Source organism: Pecten maximus, chromosome 3 (assembly GCF_902652985.1).
Source record: "Pecten maximus chromosome 3, xPecMax1.1, whole genome shotgun sequence".
In the NCBI taxonomy this organism is placed as follows: domain Eukaryota; kingdom Metazoa; phylum Mollusca; class Bivalvia; order Pectinida; family Pectinidae; genus Pecten; species Pecten maximus.
Window position 1 is genome coordinate 8808208 of NC_047017.1, and position 15414 is coordinate 8823621.

The 15414-nt window shown below is 40.0% G+C and overlaps 6 protein-coding genes across 6 annotated transcripts; 2 read left to right on the forward strand and 4 right to left on the reverse strand.

The window, feature by feature from the left end:
• Positions 1-2183: 2183 nt before the first annotated feature.
• Positions 2184-2652, reverse strand: LOC117323100 (histone H2A). Its single transcript, XM_033878111.1, has one exon. The coding sequence runs from the start codon at positions 2613-2615 to the stop codon at positions 2238-2240; it is 378 nt and encodes a 125-aa protein (XP_033734002.1). The 5' UTR covers positions 2616-2652; the 3' UTR covers positions 2184-2237.
• Positions 2653-8364: 5712 nt separating this feature from the next.
• Positions 8365-9338, forward strand: LOC117323102 (histone H2B). The gene has a single exon (XM_033878113.1). It carries the CDS (start codon positions 8402-8404, stop codon positions 8774-8776), a length of 375 nt encoding a protein of 124 aa, XP_033734004.1. The 5' UTR covers positions 8365-8401; the 3' UTR covers positions 8777-9338.
• Positions 9339-9535: 197 nt separating this feature from the next.
• LOC117323104 (histone H4) lies at positions 9536-9983 on the reverse strand. The gene has a single exon (XM_033878115.1). The coding sequence runs from the start codon at positions 9948-9950 to the stop codon at positions 9639-9641; it is 312 nt and encodes a 103-aa protein (XP_033734006.1). The 5' UTR covers positions 9951-9983; the 3' UTR covers positions 9536-9638.
• Positions 9984-12985: 3002 nt separating this feature from the next.
• Positions 12986-13492, reverse strand: LOC117323101 (histone H2A). The gene has a single exon (XM_033878112.1). The coding sequence runs from the start codon at positions 13415-13417 to the stop codon at positions 13040-13042; it is 378 nt and encodes a 125-aa protein (XP_033734003.1). The 5' UTR covers positions 13418-13492; the 3' UTR covers positions 12986-13039.
• A 105-nt stretch (positions 13493-13597) lies between these two features.
• LOC117323103 (histone H2B) lies at positions 13598-14153 on the forward strand. The gene has a single exon (XM_033878114.1). It carries the CDS (start codon positions 13680-13682, stop codon positions 14052-14054), a length of 375 nt encoding a protein of 124 aa, XP_033734005.1. The 5' UTR covers positions 13598-13679; the 3' UTR covers positions 14055-14153.
• Positions 14154-14741: 588 nt separating this feature from the next.
• Positions 14742-15177, reverse strand: LOC117323105 (histone H4). Its single transcript, XM_033878118.1, has one exon. The coding sequence runs from the start codon at positions 15172-15174 to the stop codon at positions 14863-14865; it is 312 nt and encodes a 103-aa protein (XP_033734009.1). The 5' UTR covers positions 15175-15177; the 3' UTR covers positions 14742-14862.
• Positions 15178-15414: the final 237 nt, after the last annotated feature.

Here is a 15414-nt window from a genome sequence, read left to right on the forward strand (position 1 = left end):
ACGTCCAACACAAACCATAATCCCCGCCCCACCCCCCCCCCATACCTTAAACCGTAATCCACTACACAATCCCATCCAACCCCTATTATTATTTACTTTTTTTTTTTTTATTATCATTTATTTACATATATATATGCTTCATTATTCAATTATTACCACTTTTCCTCGCAATACATACAACTCATATTCTTAAAACCAACACCAATAATAAACTCATGTACAAATACTCGCTTCCAAATCACTATAATATCTCACAAACGCATCATATCCATGTAAAGCATCGCAAGTTACCCTAGCAAATTAAGTCATATACTTGTAAATCGAGAAATTATGTCACTAAACTTTAATACCAGGTCATACAGATGTTTTCTTACAAGTTGTGTTGTTGACTCTCGATCTGTTTATTAATTGACCAGTAATTTGTTAGTGTTATGCAAACATGCTAATTCCGTGTTTTAATTGTTGATCTATCCAATCACAATCGTAATAATATTACTATTTAAAAATTCCAATATTGTATTGAATTTAATTCCTATAATAAAGTTGATGGTTATACTTCCATCTGATTGTAAGTAAGTATGTATGTATGTATGTATGTATGTATGATAGCGTAAATTCGAGAGCAAGTGGAACTTTTTTGGAATTTTGGTGGCCCTGAAAAGGGCCGTTTTGGGAAGTAGTGTACAGATGTACTGCTTAAGCACGTTCTCCGCGGATACGGCGAGCCAGCTGGATATCCTTGGGCATGATGGTGACACGCTTGGCGTGGATGGCGCACAGGTTGGTGTCCTCGAAAAGTCCGACCAAGTAAGCTTCGCTAGCCTCCTGAAGAGCCATAACAGCAGAGCTCTGGAACCTCAGGTCGGTCTTGAAATCCTGGGCGATTTCACGGACGAGACGCTGGAATGGCAGTTTCCTGATGAGGAGCTCGGTGCTCTTCTGGTACCTACGGATTTCACGGAGAGCGACTGTTCCTGGCCTGTACCTGTGAGGTTTCTTTACTCCTCCGGTGGCTGGGGCGCTCTTACGGGCGGCCTTGGTAGCCAACTGTTTACGTGGGGCCTTGCCTCCAGTGGATTTACGGGCGGTCTGCTTTGTACGAGCCATTTCTGATGTTTACCAGTCGAAGTTCAACGGTAGAATGAAAACTGCACTCAGAGAGCTATTTTTGTGCTCCCCGCTCCGTTACAGATCATGGCCACGATTGGGCACAGGATATGTAAACACGTTTCTGATTGGACGCTATCCACAATCCTTCATTGGCCCTCAAGCATGTACAATCCGCCAACTTTCAATCCTACCTGGGCTTGTGTTCACGACGATCACGCACACTAAGAAAAACATGTCATCTTAATGATTGCTATTACCAGTTTAATTATTATCGGTAATTGCATACTATTATGACACCTGTCGAAATTGATATTATCATTTTTCGGACAGGTATTGTTTTGATCTGATTTGATATTTCTAAAGGGAGAATTACATGTAACACCCAGATGATAACACGCCACACAAAACACACTTACTCCACACGTGTGAATAAGAGAGGGGAAAAAAAAAACAAAAAAAAAACAACAACAAACCGCATCTACATCTATGAAAGGTTCACCTTTAAAACATACAAGTTTCTGTATGAAGTTAACATAATATGCGACAACCTGGCAAGGCGATATACGTAAATATACACGGTGCCAGACATAGTATGTTGTCTAGTTAGGATTTGTTTTTAATTTGGATTCAATGATGTTATTTCAATTTACATTTAAATCGCCTCACGTGACATGTAGAATAAATGTTCTCTAACGCATCTTTATGTCTGTACTATTGTTGTATACGCAGTTTCACGTGTCTTTGGTTGTAGCTACAAATTACTTGTTTTTACAGAAATGTGCTAATGAAAATACCTTTAGTTGTATATTGTACGATCTTTAGATCTGCAGTCGAATATGAATGAATGTTAGCTAGGATATTGTATTCACTAAGTGGCTTTATCTGTAACCACAGTGTGTATACTTTCTGTTGTTATGTTGTAATATGTGAGTAATTATAATATTTATTGACATGTAAATGTAATCAGTGTGTTTTTAAGTAGCTAATTGTATATAATTGAACACATAGATAAATAAGCAACAAGATATTTGCGTGTTTTCGAGGCATATCATATGAACACTTTTTGAGAAAAGTGGGTGGCCCTGAAAAGGGCCGTTTTTGTTTGTGCAGAATGACACTGGAACCGTCTACTTGGCGGGTTTCTGGGTCTTCTTGGGGAGAAGAACAGCCTGGATGTTGGGCAGAACACCACCCTGTGCGATGGTGACACCGGACAGCAGTTTGTTCAACTCCTCGTCGTTCCTGATGGCCAACTGGAGATGACGGGGGATGATCCTGGTCTTCTTGTTATCTCTGGCGGCGTTTCCTGCCAATTCCAAAACTTCAGCAGCTAAGTACTCGAGGACAGCAGCCAAGTACACTGGTGCTCCGGCTCCAACTCGCTCGGCATAGTTTCCCTTGCGGAGCAGACGGTGGATACGTCCGACTGGGAACTGAAGTCCGGCACGGGATGATCGGCTCTTTGCCTTTCCCTTTACTTTTCCTCCCTTACCACGTCCAGACATCTTGATATGTTCGGCTAGTTACTGTAAACAGATATAGCAGAAATGAGTAGAATTGATTGATTGATTGATGGGGCTTAACGTCCTTGTTCCGGTTATAACCGAGCCTAGGACACATGAGTAGAATTTGTTGCCGTGAAGCGTTTTATACCCACAGGTAGGATCGAAACTGTAGCGAGCGAAAAAGTCGGGGGTGTTTTCAGAGAGCTGCGAGGTTCGAGTGTTTGTGTGGCGCAACGCTAAAGTTTCGATCCTACCTGTGAGGGCGATGGTATAAAAGGGAAAAATTGAAAAACGTCGCTCATTAGTGAAAGTAAATGGAGGGCAAACAAAAATAACGAAACGCTAAAAGCAAATTATGTCAGATGTAAAACAAATTTTAATAACATTATTCAAAACGTCAAACGAAATCATTGGGAAGAGTTTTGTTCATCATTAAATAATAAAACAAATCTAAAAAATGTATGGTCAAAGGTCAAAGCTATTCAGGGAATAAATAGAACTGAAATCCCTATATTAGGTAAAAACAACATTACCGATAAGGAAAAGGCTGATACTCTAGCTAAACAATATCAGAGCGCTAGCAGTAATGATAACTTAACTCCTGAGTTTAAATTAAATAAAGCTAACAATCAGGATAACATAGACGACGTTATAAGTAACCCCGGCCCCAATACAGGTGAGCTGAACTGTCCATTTACAATCACAGAATACAACAATGCACTTCAGAACAAGAAAAACACATCTCCAGGAGATGACAACATTTCATACACCATCCTCAAACACTGTACAAACAACATAACAGAAATAATACTTAAACTCTTAAACCACATATGGCAACAGGGAACTATACCTGAGGCGTGGAAAAAGGCCGTAGTTATACCTATACTAAAACCAGGTAAAAATCCGCAGGAACCTGCATCATATAGGCCCATAGCATTAACTTCTCACCTCTGTAAAGTAATGGAAACTATGGTAAATAACAGGCTAGTATATTCACTTGAAAGCTCAGGTATCATCAACGAGGAACAGAGCGGGTTCCGTAAAGGTAGATCTACGCTAGACCCCCTTCTTAGACTCACCTCAGATATTAAAAAAGGTTTGAACCTAAAACAAAGTACACTAGCTGTCTTTTTAGATCTAGAAAAAGCATATGATCTTATTTGGCATGATGGTCTTTTAGTATCACTTAAAAATCATGGTATAACTGGTAACATATTTAAATTCGTAAGCAGTTTCCTGAAAAACCGTAAGATCCAGGTTAGAATTCATGACACGTTATCAGATCAATATGAACTAGAAAACGGTGTAGCACAGGGTAGCGTAATATCCCCTACTCTTTTTAATATCTACATTAATACTCTGTCACAAACGCTCCACAATAACACCAAGTTAGCACAATTTGCAGACGACGGATGTATTTGGAGTACAGGTAAAAACATTAGATATTTAACCAAACATATCCAGACAACGCTGACAGCAATTAATGAGTGGGCTAATAAGTGGGGGTTTAAACCATCTAAACAGAAAACAATAGCAATGTATTTCTCTAAAAGTAAGAAACTTCCTGAACTATACCTAGGACAAACTAAACTAAAATTTGAAAAACAAGTTAGGTATTTAGGCATGATAATAGATCATAAACTAACTTGGAGTAAACATATTAAATATGTTAAGGAGACATGCCAAAAGGCAATAAACACTATGAGATATATTTCAGGATGTAAATTTGGCGCCAATAAAACTACACAATTAATGCTATATAAAGCGTTAGTTAGATCTAGGCTAGATTATGGGTGCCAGGTATATAATACAGCTAGCGACACAGTACTAAAACATCTAGATGTAATTCAACATTCAGCCTTAAGAGTAGCGCTAAGGGCAATAAAAAACACCAATACCAACAGTTTATTAGCAGAGGCAGGTGAACCCCCCTTAACTCTCAGGCGAGAAAATCTTACATTAAAATACTGGGCTAGGACACAAAGTCATGGTGATAAATTTCTCCTAAATAAAGAAATAAAAGATAGTGAACATCCCGTCAATAACAACAGGGCTCCATATCCATCAGAAATAATTAGACTAAAACAAAAGTATGGTTTAGACAGCGTTAAAATATCCCGCAAACAAGATTTCCAAGTCCCGTGGTTAAAAACAGACCCTAATGTATCGCTAGACCTCCTAAAGATGATAGATAAACAAAACGACCCGATAGGCGCTAAAAACCTAGCATTAGAACTGATAGATCGAAAATACAATAACTTTACTAAATTCTATACTGACGGCTCAAAAAATCCAGACAGTAACCGTGTAGGTTTAGGAATATTTAACAACACCTATAAAGTTAAAAAGTCATTACGGTTAAGCGATAGAGCATCGGTTTATACAGCAGAGCTTATGGCCATTCAAATTGCTTTGATAGGTGTAAAGAAAAATCACACTAAATTTGATAAAGTAGTAATTCTTTCGGATTCCCTTAGCTCCTTACAATCTCTAATAACTGGTAACAGCAGTAGGCCTAAACTACTTAATGCAATCCACTACATGATATCAGAGATTGATCAACTAGGCATAGATCTTCAATTTGAATGGATCCCATCGCACGTAGATATACCAGGTAATGAGGTAGCAGATCAGTTAGCTAAAGAAGCCCTAGGGTCAAATGTCATCCATCTAAACATAGACTTGAGTGTCACAGAGGTCGTTAGTATAATCAATAATAAAACCCAATCGATATGGCAGGATAGTTGGTCGAAATTAACTAATAACTGGCTCAGAAACATCGAGGATAATGTCAAAATCAAAACTCAGTTATATAGTTATAATAAAACAGAGGATACTGTAATAACTAGACTTAGATTAGGATACACCAAACTTGGTCATAACATCAATAGAATTAAGAAAGAAGTCAGTCCCTATTGTAGAAACTGTGGCGAACCAGAAACAATAGAACATATCCTATTCGAATGCAGCGCCCATGATAACCATAGGTCAGACTTTAAAGATGAAATAGAAAATTTAGATAAAATCAAATTTGATACTAAGTCTATACTAAATCCTCCTAAACAACACATGAGACACATTTTCGATCTCCTCACTGCTTATCTCACTGCTATTGATTATCTAGACAAGATCTAAGATAGCGATACTTAACATCGATTTTTTACACACTTAACATACGTTATCCCTGCAAAACCAACTCACACGGTTAATTTTTTTTTTTTTCTCTCTCTCTCACTCTCTTTAACAACAACACAATGACCCTTTTTTTTTTTTTTTTTTTTTTTTTTTTTAAACATTAGAATCCTCAGGATACCCAGGGAGAATGTTCCAGGGGGGATTACTACTGATCCCTCCACTAATTGGGACATACGGAGACTCCAGGAGGTCTGGGGTCTCCTCCTCTGTGCCCCAACCCCCGTATGTCAGACGTCAAATACTCAACAGTTGTGTCCGCCCCGGGGTGGTCCGAGGTATATATCCTCCCTGTTCGAGGTATGTGACGGTTGATACCACAACACATATATTTCTAAAGGGTCAAACAACAAACACCCACGAACATGTGACACCACACATGTATATATTCCTCACTTGACTACCAACCCTGATAATAGATCTCCCCCTACTCTGCAGTTGTGTCTGCCCCGGGGTGGTCCTAGGTTTTATCCTCCCTGCTACGAGGAAAGTGGTATCTATTTTTTATACTCAACACCACATTAACTGTAGGGATACGTATGTTTACTTACACACCAAACAAAAATATATCCCGCATACACCACGATAGGAAATAATGTGTATTGTACAGCTTCTCACCTCGTCAGGTGCACTTAAGTGAATGATCCGTACAAAAGCATTATAAACACTCACCAAACAAAGATACAAAACGCATACACCACGATAGGAAATAATGTGTATTGTACAGCTTCTCACCTCGTCAGGTGCACTTAAGTGAATGATCTGTACAAAAGCATTATAAACACTCTCACCAAACAAAAATACAACACGCATACACCACGATAGGACATAATGTGTATTGTACAGCTTCACACCTCGTCAGGTGCACTTAAGTGAATGATCTGTACAAAAGCATTATAAACACTCACACCAAACAAAAATACAACACGCATACACCACGATAGGACATAATGTGTATTGTACAGCTTCACACCTCGTCAGGTGCACTTAAGTGAATGATCTGTACAAAAGCATTATAAACACTCACACCAAACAAAAAATACAGCAGGCATACACCACGATAGGACATAATGTGTATTGTACAGCTTCACACCTCGTCAGGTGCACTTAAGTGAATGATCTGTACAAAAGCATTATAAACATCACACCAAACAAAAATACAACACGCATACACCACGATAGGACATAATGTGTATTGTACAGCTTCACACCTCGTCAGGTGCACTTAAGTGAATGATCTGTACAAAAGCATTATAATCACTCTCACCAAACAAAAATACAACACGCATACACCACGATAGGAAATAATGTGTACTGTACAGCTTCTCACCTCGTCAGGTGCACTTAAGTGAATGATCTGTACAAAAGCATTATAAACACTCACACCAAACAAAAATACAACACACTTTCACCACGATAGGAAATAATGTGTATTGTACAGCTTCTCACCTCGTCAGGTGCACTTAGTAGTGAATGATCCGTACAAAAGCATTATATATTCCCCAAACCACACAAAAAACGCATCGCAACATATGAACATCTATACCATTCATACACAATTTGACATCAGATATCCACCTACTCTGCAGGTGTGTATGCCCCGGAGTGGTCCGGGTTGTAGACCCCCTGTGACGAGGAACGTGGTATCTACCTTCTAAAACATGTACCTAAATACACCAACACACACCCCGAATATAGATGTGGGGACCTCCCATGCCAATACCATCTGGCAACTCCCCTTTCTAAACCCCCTTCCTCCCCTCCTATCCTTTCCTCTTACTATTACTAATCGCTATCAACTGTGCTTTATGTACATAGCACTGCTCCAGTAGGGTAGGCTTGTAGATGATTATACACAGTAATCAACAGTCTCCCGAAAAACAGTCTTTGTATAATAACTCGCATTATCACGTAATCCAAATTTCCTATGCTTACCCAAGCCCAGCACTACCTCTTTATAATCACCCTATAACTACACTCTACATAACAAACTAGTCTGATCCATACCCTACCCCTTACCCATTCGAAAACACCATGGTTAGCAATACAAAATGGTGTCTAGAATTCCTACTATCAATAACAAAACTATATCCCACTAACAAACTATACCAAATATTTCAAACCAATCTATACTCTATCTCACGCTATCTTCTACACTTCTTGTCCTTCGGAAGGGACGTTAATCCGGGGTCCGGTGTACGGTGAGTCACGCCGTGCACGTTAAAGATCCTCTGCTGGTATTCGAACAAGAGTAGGCTAATTGCTAGCCGCCACAGAGTATAGGTTCATATAGGTCTAGATTAGGATAATGTAGGGCATTAAGGCAATTCAGTGACAGGACAAATTTTTTTTTTTTTTTTTTTTTTTTTTTTTTTTTTTTTTTTAGACATAGAGATAATCGTCTGTCCCTCTCATATTAGATCATTTGGCGATGACGAAATGCGAAATTGCTCCCTATTTAGTGCCCCGACCCACCCCTTTCCCCTTAGTGTCCTAGGCTCGGTTATAACCGGAACAAGGACGTTAAGCCCCATCAATCAATCAATCAATCAACGTCGCTCATTACTCGTATCGGCACTCGTCGTATTAGTATCATGGCACCCAAAGCATCAGGATCGAAAGGAGCTAAGAAGGCCGCCACCAAGGCAAAGGCCAACCGTGGGACTGACAAGAAAAGGAGGAGGAAGAGGAGGGAATCCTACAGCATCTACATCTACAAAGTGTTGAAACAGGTGCACCCCGACACCGGTGTGTCCAGCAAGGCCATGTCCATCATGAACAGCTTTGTCAACGACATCTTTGAGAGAATCGCCGCTGAGGCTTCCCGTCTCGCTCACTACAACAAGAGGTCCACCATCACCAGTCGGGAGATCCAGACCGCTGTCCGTCTCCTTCTGCCCGGTGAATTGGCCAAGCACGCTGTCAGTGAGGGAACCAAAGCTGTCACCAAGTACACCAGCTCCAAGTAAACTCCTGAAAAGTTTACTACTACAAACACAAACGGCCCTTTTCAGGGCCACCCAAACTCCTCAAAAAGTCCCAATGAACACTCGAAAAAACGCAATTACTTAGTTCTTAGTTTTGTGTTATGTTTCAATTCATCATAAGTTAAAAGGGTATGAATTAGTTAAGTATGTGTGTGTAAAATAAACGAATATATGTGTGATATGAGTTGTGTGTTGTAATGTATATTGTGTGTATACATGTATGTATCAATCAAAGCATAATGCATAAACATACGGAAATGAAACATGTCTTGATCATGATTTTAATTGAGTGGATAAAACTGTAGTTGGACAATATCTATTGATAAATGGAAATGTACTGCAAACGTGTGTGGAGTTTACTGGTGTTACTTGTCCGTGTGTATTGCGATGACCAATGTAATGTAATGTTATTGTATATTGCGGTACGTATACGTGTATCTTTATGCGTATGTGTACGATATTAATTTTGTCGATATCTAGTCTCCGTGTGGTGGTAGTAGTAGTAGTAGTAGTAGTAGTAGTAGTATAAGATCAGCATTTATGTTTTTAATACTGGTGACATAGCGATGGAAATAAATAAAATTTAATTATACAATTGGTTGTTATTGAATTACTTGTTCCTGTGTTGCGAGTACAATGTAATTGATGTAGTCTTTATTAATCACCCCATGTGAGTTGTTTGTGTTTATGAGAATTGAATAGTTACAGTTGTACATAAATACAAATTGTAATAAAGAAACAAACAAAGATTGCGTATTTTCGAGTGATATTGAAGCTTTTTGAGAAGTTTGGTGGCCCTAAAAAGGGCCGTTTGTGTTGTTTGTTGACAGGGTTCGTTCTGGGTTTAACCGCCAAATCCGTACAGAGTACGTCCTTGCCTCTTCAGAGCGTACACAACATCCATAGCTGTGACAGTCTTCCTCTTGGCGTGCTCGGTGTATGTGACAGCGTCCCTGATGACGTTCTCAAGGAAAACCTTAAGGACACCACGGGTCTCTTCGTAGATGAGTCCAGAGATACGTTTGACACCACCTCGTCGAGCCAGACGACGGATTGCGGGCTTGGTGATACCCTGGATGTTATCACGCAACACCTTCCTGTGCCTCTTGGCACCTCCCTTTCCGAGTCCCTTTCCTCCTTTACCTCTTCCAGACATGTTTACAGACTGCGAGCAGTGACTGAAATGACTCGGCACACACAGACCAGGTCTTTATAGCAAAGTCTAGGCCGTGTGAGAAGACCTGTGCGTTTTTGTAAGCGCGGTTTTCATTGGTCATAATTCCCGGCCAGGCATACACACTGTATAGTGGTGTTGTAGGCAAAGTGACACATGTGTACATAGCACCTGTGAATAGTAGAAAACTGAAATGTAATCAAACATACGACTAAAGCACTAAAACTTGACATGAAATGTTAAAGAAAACAATGATATAATGTAATTAGGAATTATCTGGCATTGTCAATGGATGATATGTGTAATTAACAGAATTTTCAATTCATGTGTTATTGTATTTTGTGGAATCTGCATTCATTTAACTATATTCACTGTTATCAAGATAGTTATTTTGTAACCAATTTGAATGCATTCCATCAGTTATTCAGTTTTATTAGATTATACTTATCGCCGAGAACATGTATGAATTATATTAAGCATTAACTGAATGTAGGTGGCTGTATATGAGTTAATTCTTCTGTATGTACATGTATCATGTTGTATATAAGTTTGTTGTAGCTGTAAATGCATTGTATAAAGCTGTATATCAGTTTTAAACGGTGTAAGTGTATGTATGGAAATGTATATAAGTTTATCAAGCGCTAAATACATGTATGAAACCGTATAGTGCACTATTAAGCTGTAAAAACGTAAAATAAAGCAGTTTGAAGTAAGTAATGGTATCTGCGCATGGAAATGAATTTCCGGAAAAATTTTAACTCCTGAAAAATGAAAAATGTACCCCCAAAAATTTCGGGCCTCGCTCCGCTCGGCCGGATAACCAATCCCACGTCCAACACAAACCATAATCCCCGCCCCACCCCACCCCCATACCTTAAACCGTAATCCACTACACAATCCCATCCAACCCCTATTATTATTTACTTTTTTTTTTTTTATTATCATTTATTTACATATATATATGCTTCATTATTCAATTATTACCACTTTTCCTCGCAATACATACAACTCATATTCTTAAAACCAACACCAATAATAAACTCATGTACAAATACTCGCTTCCAAATCACTATAATATCTCACAAACGCATCATATCCATGTAAAGCATCGCAAGTTACCCTAGCAAATTAAGTCATATACTTGTAAATCGAGAAATTATGTCACTAAACTTTAATACCAGGTCATACAGATGTTTTCTTACAAGTTGTGTTGTTGACTCTCGATCTGTTTATTAATTGACCAGTAATTTGTTAGTGTTATGCAAACATGCTAATTCCGTGTTTTAATTGTTGATCTATCCAATCACAATCGTAATAATATTACTATTTAAAAATTCCAATATTGTATTGAATTTAATTCCTATAATAAAGTTGATGGTTATACTTCCATCTGATTGTAAGTAAGTATGTATGTATGTATGTATGTATGTATGATAGCGTAAATTCGAGAGCAAGTGGAACTTTTTTGGAATTTTGGTGGCCCTGAAAAGGGCCGTTTTGGGAAGTAGTGTACAGATGTACTGCTTAAGCACGTTCTCCGCGGATACGGCGAGCCAGCTGGATATCCTTGGGCATGATGGTGACACGCTTGGCGTGGATGGCGCACAGGTTGGTGTCCTCGAAAAGTCCGACCAAGTAAGCTTCGCTAGCCTCCTGAAGAGCCATAACAGCAGAGCTCTGGAACCTCAGGTCGGTCTTGAAATCCTGGGCGATTTCACGGACGAGACGCTGGAATGGCAGTTTCCTGATGAGGAGCTCGGTGCTCTTCTGGTACCTACGGATTTCACGGAGAGCGACTGTTCCTGGCCTGTACCTGTGAGGTTTCTTTACTCCTCCGGTGGCTGGGGCGCTCTTACGGGCGGCCTTGGTAGCCAACTGTTTACGTGGGGCCTTGCCTCCAGTGGATTTACGGGCGGTCTGCTTTGTACGAGCCATTTCTGATGTTTACCAGTCGAAGTTCAACGGTAGAATGAAAACTGCACTCAGAGAGCTATTTTTGTGCTCCCCGCTCCGTTACAGATCATGGCCACGATTGGGCACAGGATATGTAAACACGTTTCTGATTGGACGCTATCCACAATCCTTCATTGGCCCTCAAGCATGTACAATCCGCCAACTTTCAATCCTACCTGGGCTTGTGTTCACGACGATCACGCACACTAAGAAAAACATGTCATCTTAATGATTGCTATTATCAGTTTAATTATTATCGGTAATTGCATACTATTATGACACCTGTCGAAATTGATATTTTCATTTTTCGGACAGGTATTGTTTTAATCTGATTTGATATTTCTAAAGGGAGAATTACATGTAACACACAGATGATAACACGCCACACAAAACACACTTACTCCACACGTGTGAATGAGAGAGGGGAAAAACAACAACAACAACAAAAAAACAAAAAAAAACCACCGCATCTACATCTATGAAAGGTTCACATTTGAACATACAAGTTTCTGTATGAAGTTAACATAATATGCGACAACCTGGCAAGGCGATATACGTAAATATACGCGGTGCCAGACATAGTATGTTGTCTAGTTAGGATTTGTTTTTAATTTGGATTCAATGATGTTATTTTAATTTACATTTAAATCGCCTCACGTGACATGTAGAATAAATGTTCTCTAACGCATCTTTATGTCTGTACTATTGTTGTATACGCAGTTTCACGTGTCTTTGGTTGTAGCTACAAATTACTTGTTTTTACACAAATGTGCTAATGAAAATACTTTTAGTTGTATATTGTACGATCTTTAGATCTGCAGTCGAATATGAATGAATGTTAGCTAGGATATTGTATTCACTAAGTGGCTTTATCTGTAACCACAGTGTGTGTAATTTCTGTTGTTATGTTGTAATATGTGAGTAATTATAATATTTATTGACATGTAAATGTAATCAGTGTGTTTTTAAGTAGCTAATTGTATATAATTGAACACATAGATTAATAAGCAACAAGATATTTGCGTGTTTTCGAGGCATATCATATGAACACTTTTTGAGAAAAGTGGGTGGCCCTGAAAAGGGCCGTTTTTGTTTGTGCAGAATGACACTGGAACCGTCTACTTGGCGGGTTTCTGGGTCTTCTTGGGGAGAAGAACAGCCTGGATGTTGGGCAGAACACCACCCTGTGCGATGGTGACACCGGACAGAAGTTTGTTCAACTCCTCGTCGTTCCTGATGGCCAACTGGAGATGACGGGGGATGATCCTGGTCTTCTTGTTATCTCTGGCGGCGTTTCCTGCCAATTCCAAAACTTCAGCAGCTAAGTACTCGAGGACAGCAGCCAAGTACACTGGTGCTCCGGCTCCAACTCGCTCGGCATAGTTTCCCTTGCGGAGCAGACGGTGGATACGTCCGACTGGGAACTGAAGTCCGGCACGGGATGATCGGCTCTTTGCCTTTCCCTTTACTTTTCCTCCCTTACCACGTCCAGACATCTTGATATGTTCGGCTAGTTACTGTAAACAGATATAGCAGAAATGAGTAAAATTTGTTGCCGTGAAGCGTTTTATACCCACAGGTAGGATCGAAACTGTAGCGAGCGAAAAAGTCGGGGGTGTTTTCAGAGAGCTGCGAGGTTCGAGTGTTTGTGTGGCGCAAGGCTAAAGTTTCGATCCTACCTGTGAGGGCGATGGTATAAAAGGGAAAAATTGAAAAACGTCGCTCATTACTCGTATCGGCACTCGTCGTATTAGTATCATGGCACCCAAAGCATCAGGATCGAAAGGAGCTAAGAAGGCCGCCACCAAGGCAAAGGCCAACCGTGGGACTGACAAGAAAAGGAGGAGGAAGAGGAGGGAATCCTACAGCATCTACATCTACAAAGTGTTGAAACAGGTGCACCCCGACACCGGTGTGTCCAGCAAGGCCATGTCCATCATGAACAGCTTTGTCAACGACATCTTTGAGAGAATCGCCGCTGAGGCTTCCCGTCTCGCTCACTACAACAAGAGGTCCACCATCACCAGTCGGGAGATCCAGACCGCTGTCCGTCTCCTTCTGCCCGGTGAATTGGCCAAGCACGCTGTCAGTGAGGGAACCAAAGCTGTCACCAAGTACACCAGCTCCAAGTAAACTCCTGAAAAAGTTTACTACAAACACAAACGGCCCTTTTCAGGGCCACCCAAACTCCTCAAAAGGTCCCAATGAACACTCGAAAAAAAACGCAATTACTTAGTTCTTAGTTTTGTGTTATGTTTTAATTCATCATAAGTTAGAAGGGTATGAATTAGTTAAGTATGTGTGTGTAAAATAAATGAATGTGTGTGTGCGTGTTGTAATGTATATTGTGTGTATACATGTATGTATCAAAGCATAATTCATAAACATACGGAAATGAAACACGTCTTGATCATGATTGTAATTGAGTGGATGAAACTGTAGTTGGACAATATTTATTGATAAATGGAAATGTATTGCAAACGTGTGTGGAGTTTACTGGTGTTACTTGTCCGTGTGTATTGCGATGACCAATGTAATGTTATTGTTTATTGCGGTACGTATACGTGTACCTTTATGCGTATGTGTACGATATTATTCTTATCGATATTTATTCTCCGTGTAGTAGTATAAGATCAGCATTTATGTTTTTAATACTGGTGACATAGCGATGGAAATAAATAAAATGTAATTATACAATTGGTTGTTATTGAATTAGCCTGTGTTGCGAGTGCAATGTAATTGATGTAGTGTTTATTAATTACCCCATGTGAGTTGTTTGTGCTTATGAGAATGGAATAGCTACAGTTGTACATAAACAATAATTGTAATAAAGAAACAAACTAAGATTGCGTATTTTCGAGTGATATTGAAGCTTTTTGAGAAGTTTGGTGGCCCTAAAAAGGGCCGTTTGTGTTGTTTGTTGACAGGGTTCGTTCTGGGTTTAACCGCCAAATCCGTACAGAGTACGTCCTTGCCTCTTCAGAGCGTACACAACATCCATAGCTGTGACAGTCTTCCTCTTGGCGTGCTCGGTGTATGTGACAGCGTCCCTGATGACGTTCTCAAGGAAAACCTTAAGGACACCACGGGTCTCTTCGTAGATGAGTCCAGAGATACGTTTGACACCACCTCGTCGAGCCAGACGACGGATTGCGGGCTTGGTGATACCCTGGATGTTATCACGCAACACCTTCCTGTGCCTCTTGGCACCTCCCTTTCCGAGTCCCTTTCCTCCTTTACCTCTTCCAGACATGTTTACAGAATCCTTCGCACAGGTCGTAACCGGAGACGCTCCGACTGAAAAATGCGTGCGTACAAACGATATAATGGACGTCAATGTCCAAGACACCCGACCGTCCTACCGTCAGTCCGTCCGTCCGTCCGTACAACCCCCACAAGGTCCACAGGAACCAACAGTAAATATACCTATACAAAAGCTAATTACATTAGCTATATCAGTATATAGCAAATATCAATCTGGAGAAACATGGCC

Bases quoted from the DNA above. Each gene is read 5' to 3' on its own strand.
- LOC117323100 (XM_033878111.1), bottom strand. From the start codon at position 2,615: ATGTCTGGACGTGGTAAGGGAGGAAAAGTAAAGGGAAAGGCAAAGAGC.
- LOC117323102 (XM_033878113.1), top strand. From the start codon at position 8,402: ATGGCACCCAAAGCATCAGGATCGAAAGGAGCTAAGAAGGCCGCCACC.
- LOC117323104 (XM_033878115.1), bottom strand. From the start codon at position 9,950: ATGTCTGGAAGAGGTAAAGGAGGAAAGGGACTCGGAAAGGGAGGTGCC.
- LOC117323101 (XM_033878112.1), bottom strand. From the start codon at position 13,417: ATGTCTGGACGTGGTAAGGGAGGAAAAGTAAAGGGAAAGGCAAAGAGC.
- LOC117323103 (XM_033878114.1), top strand. From the start codon at position 13,680: ATGGCACCCAAAGCATCAGGATCGAAAGGAGCTAAGAAGGCCGCCACC.
- LOC117323105 (XM_033878118.1), bottom strand. From the start codon at position 15,174: ATGTCTGGAAGAGGTAAAGGAGGAAAGGGACTCGGAAAGGGAGGTGCC.